Source organism: Dendrobates tinctorius, unplaced genomic scaffold (assembly GCF_039654945.1).
Source record: "Dendrobates tinctorius isolate UK_male_01 unplaced genomic scaffold, ASM3965494v1 ptg000037l, whole genome shotgun sequence".
Taxonomy (NCBI): domain Eukaryota; kingdom Metazoa; phylum Chordata; class Amphibia; order Anura; family Dendrobatidae; genus Dendrobates; species Dendrobates tinctorius.
In genome coordinates, this window is record NW_027361705.1 from 472,613 (window position 1) to 485,249 (window position 12,637).

The 12,637-nt window shown below is 43.3% G+C and overlaps 1 protein-coding gene across 2 annotated transcripts in view; it reads left to right on the forward strand.

Moving 5' to 3' along the window:
* The window catches only part of LOC141088005 (Y+L amino acid transporter 2-like), a 116,630-nt gene that overhangs the window by 75,037 nt on the left and 28,956 nt on the right, over window positions 1-12,637 (forward strand). For both annotated transcript variants that reach the window (XM_073573836.1, XM_073573837.1), the window contains exon 5: window positions 10,145-10,268. In XM_073573836.1, coding sequence (XP_073429937.1) covers window positions 10,145-10,268 — 124 coding nt within the window. The remainder of the gene's footprint in view (window positions 1-10,144; window positions 10,269-12,637) is intronic.

The following is a 12,637-nucleotide window of genomic DNA, read 5'->3' on the forward strand; positions in this document are numbered from 1 at the left end:
CACCGAGAACTACGAGCAGTTTGGGAAACGCTGAAGAGAAACAAGTCATGCCTACAGAACCAGCATATAAAGATCATGTCGGACAACGTGACCACAGTGGCCTTCCTACGCCACCAAGGGGGTCCAAGGCACGGGAAGCTTCAGGACCAAGCGGCTCGCATCCTCACCTGGGCAGAAAACAACACCCGCTCCTTGTCAGCAATACACCTGGAAGGCTCCCAAAACAATATAGCCGACTACTTAAGCAGGCAAGAAGTCCGGGCCACCGAGTGGGAGCTAAAAGAAGAGATCTTCAGGGACTTGTGCCATCGCTGGGGGACACCCCAACTGGACCTCTTCGCGACGAGAAGAAACGCCAAACTGGAGAGGTTCTACTCCCTCAATCCAGCGGACCATCCGGAAGAGATCGACGCCCTGAACCAGAGCTGGAGAGGGGGACTACTATACGGGTTCCCCCCTATCGCCATAATACCAAGGGTTCTCAGAAAGATCCAGGAGGAGGGAGCTCGGGTGATGCTAATCGTACCCTTTTGGCCCCGGCGGAGTTGGTTTCTCCTCCTCAAGAAAATGGCTCAGAAGGGACCACTCCATCTACCAACGTCATCGGACCTACTTGCCCAGGGCCCAGTTCGACACCCAAACCCAGGAAGCTTGCAACTAGCAGCATGGATCCTGAGAGGGACATCCTGAAGTCCAGTGGCCTCTCGGACCAAGTGATCTCTACTTTACAGGCCAGCCGTAAACCTGTCACGCAGGCAATATATCGTAAGATCTGGAAGAGGTTCTGCTCAGAAAGTGGTAGTGCCCCTTTAGACCTGTCTCGGCCAAATATCCCTCAAATCCTAGATTTCCTACAGGCAGGATTCGATAAGGGCCTAACCCCGAGCACTCTCAAGGTCCAGATAGCAGCCCTAAGTACTTTCATCAATTTCTCCCTATCCTCCCATCCATGGATAGCGCGATTTACCAAAGCCACCCAGAGGTTAAGACCCACATTAAGAAGGGCGGTCCCCCCGTGGGACCTAAATCTAGTCCTCAACTCTCTGTGTAGACCCCCTTATGAGCCAATATCGGAGATAGACATTGCAAAGCTCACAGAAAAAAACGTATTTCTGGTAGCGATCACCTCAGCCAAGCGCTTAGGGGAGATCCAGGCCCTCTCAGTCCAGAATCCCTACATTCAGGTCTTTGAGGATCACATAGTGCTCAAGCTAGACCCGAGGTTCCTCCCGAAAGTAGCATCTCCGCAAAATCTAAACCAGGAGATAATCCTACCCTCATTTTGTCCAGACCCCAAGAATGATAAAGAAAAACTGTTCCATTGCCTGGATGTTAGACGTGCAGTCATCCGCTACCTAGAGGTCACACGGGTTTGGCGAAAGGACACAAAACTATTTATCCAGTACGGCGGTAAAAATAAGGGTAAAAGCGCAGCTACACAGACCCTGGCAAGGTGGATTAAGACAATTATCACCTCGGCGTACGAGGCCGAAGGTTTTCCTATACCGGTAGGACTTAGGGCCCATTCCACTAGGGCAATAGCGACATCATGGGCAGAGAGGGCGGGAGCCTCAGTAGATCAAATATGCAGGGCCGCCACCTGGTCTACACTGAACACTTTCTGTAGACACTATAAGTTGGACACTTTGACAGCTAGCCAGTCGACCTTCGGTCGTAGAGTTCTACAAGCAGTAGTCCCACCCTAAGCGAATTCCTACTTTGGTATTCCCCATGGTGCGGTCAGGATAGGACGTCCTGGAAAACGGAGATTAGACCTACCGGTAATGTTATTTCCAGGAGTCCATCCTGACAGCACTGGTAGTTCCCTCCCTAGGATTTGTATTGGTGTCAATATGCTTGTACTAAATCTCAATAAATTTTAATTGCATCCATACTGGTGTGGTACTTGGAAAATCACTGGAGTGTTGTGTGGGAGGGGACCTTTTAACCTCTCGTGTATTTCCTGTCCCTGTAAGGATGAAAGGTCAACCCCCATGGTGCGGTCAGGATGGACTCCTGGAAATAACATTACCGGTAGGTCTAATCTCCGTTTTTGAGGAAAAAAAATGATTTATTTTCACAGCTTTGTGTTATAAACTTCTGTGAAGCACTTGGGGGTTCAAAGTGCTCACCACACAACTAGATAAGTTCCTTGGGGGGTCTAGTTTCCAAAATGGGGTCACTTGTGGGGGGGTTCTACATTTTAGGCACACCAGGGGCTCTGCAAATGTAAAATGATGCCCGCAGACCATTCCATCAAAGTCAGCATTTCATAATGTCACTACTTACCTTCCGAGCCCCAACGTGTGCCCAAACAGTGGTCCCCACCCGCATATGGGGTACCAGCGTACTCAGGACAAACTGATAAGTTCCTTAGGGGGTCTAGTTTCCAAAATGGGGTCATTTGTTGGGGTGCTCCAATGTAGGCACACAGGGGCTCTCCAAACACGACATGGTGTCCGCTAACGATTAGAGGTAATTTTCATTTCAAAAAGTCAAATGGTTCTCCTTCCCTTCTGAGCCCTGCTGTGCGCCCAAACAGTGGTTCCCCCCCACATATGGGGTATCGGTGTACTCAGGACAAATTGCACAACAACTTTTGTGGTCCAATTTCTCCTGTTAGCCTTGTGAAAATAAAAAATAGCGGACTAAAAAATAATTTTTGAGGAAAATGATTTTTTATTTTCACTGCTCTGCGTTATAAACTTTTGTGAAGCACTTGGGGGTTCAAAGTGCTTACCACACATCTAGATAAGTTCCATAAGGGATCTAGTTTCCAAAATGGTGTCCAATGTGGGGTTTTTTCACTGTTTAGGCACACAGTGGCTCGCCAAACACGACATGGTGTCCGATAACGATTGGAGATAATTTTCCATTCAAAAAGTCAAATAGCGCTCCTTCCCTTCCGGACCCTGCCGTGCGCCCAAACAGTGGTATATGACCACATATGAGGTATCTGTGCACTCAGGAGAAATTGCCCAACAAATTTTAGCATCCATTTTATCCTGTCGCCCATGTAAAAAAAGGAAAAAACTGAGGCTAAAAGAAAATTTTTGTGAAAAAAAAAAAAGTACTTTTTTTTTTTTTTTTTACCGATCAATTTGTGAAGCACCTGGGGGTTAAAAGTGATCACTATGCATGTAGATAAGTTCCTTGAGGGGGTCTAGTTTCCAAAATGGGGTCACTTGTGGGGGAGCTCCAATGTTTAGGCGCACAGGGGCTCTCCAAACGCGACATGGCAACCGCTAAATATTCCAGCATGTTTTCCATTCAAAAAGTCAAATGGTGCTCCTTCCCTTCTGAGCCCTGCCATGCACCCAAACAGTGGTTTATGACCACATATGAGGTATCGGTGTACTCAGGAGAAATTGCCCAACAAATTTTAGGATCCATTTTATCCTGTTGCCCATGTGAAAATGAAAAAATTGATGCTAAAGTAAAATTTTTGTTGGAAAAGTTAAAATGTCCATTTTTTCTTTCCACGTTGCTTTAGTTCCTGTGAAACACCTGAAGGGTTAATAATCTTCTTGAATGTAGTGTTGAGTAGCTTGAGGGGTGCAGTTTTTAGAATGGTGTCACTTTTGGGTATTTTCTGCCATGTAGACCCCTCAAAGTGACTTCAAATGTCAGGTGGTCCCTAAAAAAAAAATGGTTTTGTAAATTTTGTTGTAAAAATGAGAAATCACTGGTCAACTTTTAACCCTTATAAGCTAACAAAAAAAAATTTTGTTTCCAAAATTGTGCTGATGTAAAGTAGACATGTGGTAAATGTTATTTAGTTACCACTTTGTGTCACATAACTCTCTGGTTTAACAGAATAAAAATTCAAAATTTGAAAATTGAGAAAATTGTTGACAAATTTCTGATTTTTTCACAAACGCTAAAATTATTGGCCTAAATTTACCACTAACATGAAGCCCAATATGTCACAAAAAAACTCTCAGAATCGCTAGGATCCGTTGAAGCGTTCCAGAGTTACCTCATAAAGGGACACTGGTCAGAATTGCAAAAAATGGCCTGGTCATTAAGGTCAAAATAGGCTTGGTCATGAAGGGGTTAAGGAGGGTTTACTCTCTGGACATGCAGTGTGATGAGACTAACCAATGTCATTTCTGATATGTCTTGACCTCTTTTACTACTGTCCCAAATATTGCCTTTAGTGGCACTTAATGCGGTTTGCAATCCTAAAAGTCAATATTGACACTTTAAGGCGCCTTGCCACATGACTTAAGATGAAAAGCCAAACCAGATACTCCATTGGAAGGCACATGTTTTTGCGTGTTTGCTCCTCATCAGTGCAAAGCAGGTGGTGTGATTTGGCTAAGGTGCATTAACATTGTTTGATTGCGCCATTGGGGCATACATCCAAACTCCCTCGAAAAACAGGTTCCAAACATATGCACCGACGGGGCCATAGACTGTAATGATGCAGACAGAGCAAATGTGCACTGTGATGTGCATCATTTTTGGGAGTGTGTGCCTTCTGAAGGCATACACCCAGACACAGTCTCCATGTCCACCTCCAGTAAGGGTACACTTCCGAAAATGATACACGTCAGAGTGCACATTTGCGCTCTCTACATCATTACAGTCTATTGCGCCGTCGGCACATGTATAGTGAGCAGCGGCTGTAACCTCGCCCGTGGCACTGACTCACTGCTCGCTCAGCATTAGTCCTATCTAGTCATGGCCAAAAGTTTTGAGACTGACACAAATGTTAAACTTCATAGTTTGCTGCGTCTGTAGTTTTTATATCTTTTAGTTGTATGTTTCTATGGTTAAGGTATGGTTATGGTAACTTTATGCAAAGAAGGCTTCATATTTCCAGTGTTCGCCCTTATTTTTAAAGACTTTTGCCCTTCGCCCTGACAACTGGACATCATCATCTGGGCAAAATTCTGTCTGATTGCAATCCATTCTTGCCTAATCAGGAGTTTACCATAACTCCTGTGTTTTTGTTTGTCCATGCCGTTTTTGAGGATTCACCACAGGTTCACAATGACATTGAGATCGGAGGAGATTTCTGGCCATGGATGCAAAATGGCAATGTTTTGTGCATCGAGGAATTTGGTTATTGTAAGAGAAAAAGGAAGTTGGAGCTTACCACGCTTGTGGAATTAGAATCCATGGGAGGAAAAACCAGTGGGTGCCATGTCAACAGGAGAAGAGAGCGGCACTTCCAGCGGCTGATTAAAAACGGTGTCTGTTATGAATGAGTCACCGAGGAGGAAAAAACAAAAAGCAAGCTAAGCCCAGAAAACCAGAGAGGTTGGTAACTAGCGTATTGCTGACCCTTGATCCTATCCACACAACTAGCAGTAGCCGTGGAGCGTGCCTATGGTGGTCCTAGACGCCTCGTCACGGCCGGAGAACTAAATAAGCCTAAAGAAAGAAAAGGGAAAATCTAAACTGCCCCAGAGCAGACCCCAAAGCAATAGACAGCCCCCAACATGTATTGTCGGTGAAACAAGATGAAAACACAAACACAGATAGAAAGAGAGGCTGAGCAAACGATGGGGCCCTCACTAACTAGAAAGGACAGGAAAGAAAAGCTGCTGTCTGCAATCACGCAAAAATCCCTGCCAAAAAATGTCCAACACGTCTGATAAAAAAAAAAAAGGCCCTGAAGTCGCTAGACTTCAATTCCCTATATCAGCACTCAAGTATATTCTGAAGATAGAGCAAAAGAGATCAACTGATCAGAGACAAAATGGGGATTCAGCCCAGTCCCAGCCAGGGCTGGCTGAACACAAAAACTAAGTAAACCAGACAAAAACTCATATGAACAATAGCAGAGAAAACTTAGCTTTAAGAAGGCAGGAACCAAACTGGAAACCAGAAGCCACAGTCAGGTGAAATCACCAGCAAGAAACTAGTGAGTCGGCTGCGTAAAATCCAATCAGAAACTCCTGACATCCAATCACAGTCCTCTTCCTCAGGTGGCCGGTCTCTGTCATTTAGATCAGCTTCATTACCTCCCTTCACCAACGGAGGGAGTCCAGATAGAGAACTCACTACTCCTCTGTCAGCAGAGCCAACTCCATAACCCTCACCAGAAGCAAACCCGAAAATGAGCTCACAACAGGTGTCGTTATTTATCAAGACATAAAACCCACATACAAGATAAAAAATCCTGACGCGTTTCTGGCTTCCTAGAAGCCCTCATTCATGGCATGATAATAGAATAACTTTGGTCTCATTTTAAGCAAATAATACAGCGGTTCCCACAATGTGAAAAATCCTTTGGGTTTCAACCAACTTGTTTTTTAGGGGTACCTTAGCGCAAACTGGATACCAGCATATTGCCCCAACTGCGACTCCTCTTTGCCACAAATCTACAGCCTTGAGAAGTATTTTTTCTAAATACTTCATCTTAGAATCATAGAATCGTAGAGTTGGAAGGGACCTCCTGGGCCATCTGGTCCAACCCCCTGCTCAAAGCAGGATTCGCTAAATCATCCCAGTCAGATGTCTGTCCAGCCTCTGTTTGAAGACTTCCATTGAAGGAGAACTCACCACTTCTCGTGGCAGCCTTTTCCACTCATTGATCACTCTGTCAAAAAGTTTTTTCTAATATGTAATCTGTGTCTCCTCCCATTCAGTTTCATCCCATTGCTTCTAGTCTTTCCTTGTGCAAATGAGAATAAAGTTGATCCTTCTACAATGTGACAGCCCTTTAGATATTTGTAGACAGCTATTAAGTCTCCTCTCAGTCTTCTCTTTTGCAAACTAAACATTCCCAAATCCTGCAACCTTTCCTCATAAGACAGGGTTTGCAGACCGGTCACCATTCTGGTCGCTCTTTTCTGAACTTGCTCCAGTTTGTTGATGTCTTTTTTAAAATGTGGTGCCCAAAACTGGACACAATATTCCAGATGAGGTCTGACCAAAGAGGAGTAGAGGGAAATAATGACTTCATGTGATCTAGACTGTATGCTTCTGTTAATACATTCTAGAATTGCATTTGCCTTTTTTTCTGCATTGATTTATGACTGGAAGATTTTTTTTTTTTTTTTTTTTAATAATGTTTATGATTTGGTTATATTGCAGCCTGTAAGATGTGGAAAAGGTGACGGGTGCACTATTGGTATTGTTTGGGGGAGCATTTCTGCTATTACATAAAGGCTGATTACCAGTTTTTGTTCTAACTTTATTCAATGCACTGCGAGTTGTTTGGTTACCATGACCTCTTTCCCGTAATCTGTGTGAAATAATATTATTTTCTGCAGTAAAATGTTCATCATCCGAACATATGCGTCTGGCACTTGGCAATTCCCCCATAGGGGATAGCTTTAGTAGTATGTCTTCAGAGGCAGGACAGACATCTGTCTGAGATGGTTTAGTGACTCCTGCATTGAGCAGGGAATTGGACGCGATGACCCTGGAGGTTTCTTCCAACTGTAACATTCTATATTTACGGTGACAACTTGTGGATTGTAATTTGGTATTTCCAGAAACCCTCTTTCTATATAGTGATATGTGTATACTCCCACTAACATCCCCAACAAGAAAAAATATCCAAAAATGCAATTTGATTAGATGGTTAATTAGCTGTAAACTTCAAATTAAGTGTATTTAGATACAAATGAAATTCTGATATGTTTCTCACTCACACCAGGAGGAGGTCGTCTATATAATGACTATACCGCCTGATGTAGGTGGAGAAATATCACCCTACCAATTCTGTTTCCCACCCTCACCAGGAGGAGGTCGTCCATATAATGACTATACCACCTGATGTAGGTGGAGAAAGGTTTGGCAGGGTGAAAAATGAACTTCTCCTCCCACCAAGCCATATATAATATGGTCATGGAGGGGGAGTACCTCGCTCTCAAAGGTGCTCCAACTGTGTGTTGAAAATAAAATAATTATGATTCAAACAAATAATACAAACAGTAATTATATATTGTTCTAAATCATTAGAATAAGTACCGTACTATAATTGTCCAGATGGTATTGGACAGTTGCATCTGCAAGTGGATATGTAATACAGGAATATAGATTAGGAACATCCAATGTTGTGGAAACCGCTGTAATACTGTGTGCATGTTTTAGCTTCAGAATTCTTTTCATCTCAAGGAGTGCTACATCATATTGATGATTTCATTAATTGTGATACCCATCACGTAGTGTATGCCATCTGTTGTGATTTATGTGAGGTTCAGCATGTGGGATGCACTATAAGAAAATTAAAACGGCGAATTTCAGAACATTTGAATAATATTGTCAAGAACAATGGGTCTTATTCTGGTGCAACACTCTGTTACTCCACATAATGATGATTTGACACATTTACATTTTTTTGGAATAGAAAAAGTCCATTATCCTCCCCAGAGGAGGCAGTTGGCAGAAACAACTTGTGTTGCGTGAAGCCTACTGGATACTAAATGTGGACTGAAAATATCTTCGAGGTATGAATTATAACAGTGACCTCTTTTATATTTATTGAATGTTTTAATATTTGCATTTGTGCTATAGATCTTAATTTCTGATTACTTTACACACCGGTCATGTATTTTCGTCATTCACAGGACTCTTGTGATTGGTCTCATTTTAAGCTAACTAGAGCCAATGTTATTCCATCGTCATGCTATGAATGAGGGCGTCTAGGACGCCAGAAACGCGTCAGGTTTTTTATCCTGTATGTTGGTTTTATGGTTTGATGAATAAAGACATCTTTCTAAGTCGACCACTTGGAAGTGCTGCTCCTCTTCTTCTACAATTTAGTTATTATTTTTGCATTGTGACATGGTGTTCATCATGCGAGAAATTCATTCTTCATCATCAAACTGCTCCCGGATGGTTGTGAGAAGTCGCTTTTGGAGTCAGATGAGATCCCATTATTTATTCATGGCAGTGTTCTCAGCCAAAATTGTGAGTGAGCCCTCTCTGCTGGATGAAAAGCGTCCCCACAAATGAGTAGTTTTAGGATGATTTACTGTTGACATGAGCCAGGACTTATGGTAATGATCACCTCTTCTTCTCTGGACAATCATTATTCCAGATGTCCCAAAAAGTCTGAAGGGGGCTTCATCAAAGAAAATAATTTTACCCAAGTCCTCTGCAATCCAATCCCTGTACTTATAAAATATTAGTCTGTCCTTGATGGTTTTTCTTGGAGAGAAGTGGCTTATTTGTTGCCCTTCATTATACTACGTCATCCTCCATGCTTGCCTTCTGTCATTTCTGAGCAAGCTCTGCACAGGTGTTGAACAAATTTCCCTAGGCGATTCATCTTTAGGACAGGGAACTGGCACTCCTTGGACTTTCTTGGGCACCCTGAATCTTTCTTCACAGGAATTGCACTTCTCTCAAGTTCTATTAGATCCATTAAATTATTATTTATCATTATAGCACCATTTATTCCATGGCGCTTTACATGTGAAAGGAGATATACAAAAGAAAAACAAAATAAAATAATCTTGAACAAAGCAAGTAACCACCAGGTACAGCGGGAGAGAGGACCATGACTGTGAGGGCTCACAATCTACAAGGGCTGGGTGAGGATACAATAGGTGAGGGCAGAGCTGGTCATGCCCTCACCGCTGCGGTTTGGTTGTTCGGGAATTGCTGCAGGTTGTAGGCATGTCAGAAGAGGTAGGTCTTCAGGTTCATGTTGAAGGTTTCCACTATAGGAGAGAGTCTGATATGTTGGGATAGAGAATTCCAGAGTAGGGGGGATAGACACGAGAAGTCTTGTATGTGATTGTGGGAAGAGGAGATAAGAGGGGAGTAGGGAATGAGATCTTTAAGCAGGTCATCTTGTTGCAGTGCTGAAAATCAGCTGAAATGTTTTGTGTTTATTAAGTTAAGCTTTCATGTAATTCATCTGATCACTCTTGACACTAATTTAGAGTTGATGCAAGTTGACACTATAAAAACTGAAGCGGCAAACTTTTTGTGAAAACCAAAACTTTTTGTCACAAGTGTACACAGTAGAACACCATTGGATTGGTGTTCAGGCTAGACATGTGATGGGGGTTCAACATTTTGGGCTGAAACCTTGGTTGAGGAGAAACTGCACAACTAGAATATCACTGTTCAGTTACCATTACATGTACAACACTAAAATGCCAGAGTGATTCTTTAATTTTTGTCTGTCATCCAGGAACTGCTTTTAAAGTACAGATTTATGTGCTTTCAGGAACTTGCCGTTGTCCATTGCGATTTCAATGCCAGTTGTCACCATTATATACATTTTGACCAATGTTGCTTATTACACCGTGCTGGATTTCAGTGCCGTTATCGGCAGCGATGCAGTGGCTGTGGTGAGTACCATTATTGTAAAAAATATGCTTATTTTTCTACTTTTAAAATGTCTTTCTTTCTCATGGCGCTAGAAATCTTTGGCAGTGTGTAGTTTTATGGTAATCGGATGGATATTAGTGATCCATTTTCCATAGACTTCAATGTTAAAACGGATCCATTTGCAGTGTTTTTCTGTTGTTGCAAGACAAATGTTTTGTGCACAACTTTTTTTTGTCCTGCTAAGATACCAGATTGCCTCTGGATCTGTATCAGACATGTGATTTTATCTACATCACATCATTGCATTGTGCCTGGTGTAGAAGGACACCTTCTAAAAGAGGACCTTTCATCAAATGCTTCATGTTGAGCTGGACACATGATGTAATATTGGCGCAGAGCAGAATAAAACTTTTTATTTGTTTTCATTTTGCCTCTCCAGTGCGGAGACATTGGGAATCAAAGTATTTGGTGCCTAACAAGCTAATGAGTTAACTTTAGTTTGCTTCAGTATTTTCACTTAGGGGTGTACTTCTTCCTGTATGAGTTGCTATCACTGGGGGCGTGCACTTCTTCTCCCTGTATGAGTTGCTATCACTGGTAGCGTGCACTTCTTCTCCCTGTATGAGTTGCTATCACTGGGGACGTGCACTTCTTTTCCCTGTATGAGTTGCCATCACTAGGGACGTGCACTTTTTTATCCCTGTATGAGTTTCTATCACTGGGGACTTGCACTTCTTCCCCCTGTATGAGTTGGTATCACTGGGGGTGTGCACTTCTCCCTGTATGAGTTGCTATCACTGGGGGAGTGCACTTCTTCCCCTGTATGAGTTGGTATCACTGGGGGTGTGCACTTCTCCCTGTATGAGTTGCTATCACTGGGGGAGTACACTTCTTCCCCTGTATGAGTTGGTATCACTGGGGGTGTGCACTTCTCCCTGTATGAGTTGCTATCACTGGGGGAGTGCACTTCTTCCTGTATGAGTTGCTATCACTGGGGACGTGCACTTCTTTTCCCTGTATGAGTTGCCATCACTAGGGACGTGCACTTTTTATCCCTGTATGAGTTTCTATCACTGTGGACGTGCACTTCTTCCCCCTGTATGAGTTGGTATCACTGGGGGCGTGCACTTCTTCCCCCTGTATGAGTTGCTATCACTGGGGACGTGCACTTCTTCCCCCTGTATGAGTTGGTATCACTGGGGGCGTGCACTTCTCCCTGTATGAGTTGCTATCACTGGGGACGTGCACTTCTTATCCCTGTATGAGTTTCTATCACTGGGGACGTGCACTTCTTATCCCTGTAAGTGGGACCTTAGGTATCCATGGTTACGACCACTGATATTGTGACAGTTATCTAGTTGCTAGTGTCCGTGACCATGGATACCTAAGGTCCTGCACACTAAGAAAAAGACATAGGGAATCCAATTTCTAATTGGAGGTATTTGCTAATATTATTATTACACCTACTACATATTGAGATAGGATCTTGTAGATGGGAATACCCCTTTAACAAAGGTTGACTCATTAGTTGCCAAATACTTTGATTGCTAATATCTTCACAACAAAAAGGTGCAATTTAGTTAAAAAAAAAAAAAAAAAGTATTTAGCTCTGCAGCCACAATGATGATACTGTATAATTGCCCCCACCTTAGTTCCCACACTGTATAATGTCTCCTGTATTAGTTTCCAAGCTGTATAAACACCCTTGCATTAGTCCACAAGCTGTATAATGTCCCCTACATTAGTCCACAAGCTGTATAATGTCCCCTGCATTAGTCCACAAGCTGTATAAAGGGCCCCACATTAGCTCCCACACTGTATAATGGTCCCCACATGAGTGCTCAAACTATATAATGATCCCCACATGAGTCCCAAAGCTGTACAATGGCTCCTACATTAGTCGTCAAGCTGTATAATGGGCCCCACATTAGCTCCCACACTGTATAGTGTCCCCTACGTTAGTCCTCAACTATATAATGGCCCCACATTAGTCCCAAATCTGTATAATTGCTCCTACATTAGTCTCTAAAATGTGTGAGGGCCCTCCACACTGGTTCAGGGTCCCCCATTGTTTGATGCCCCCATATCACACCTTATGTCTTAATAAAAGATAAATCATAAAGGGTTTGTCCACTACTTTAAATTAACCCCCCAATGTATCCCCCCAGGGGCCCCTGATGAATTTTGTAAATACCTCATGTTGCCTATACTGCCTGTGAGCGGTGCTATCGCTGGCCGCTCACAGACAGCACGTGACCCCTGGCTGCGGCCGGCTCTTGCTTTTGCTGAAGTCCCGACAAGTGCAGGCAGCAGCCAGGGGTCGCTCTTCCTCCTTCAGTGCTGGCTGCCAGGCTGTGGCGGGGTTATTCCCCCGCGTCACACCCGGCAT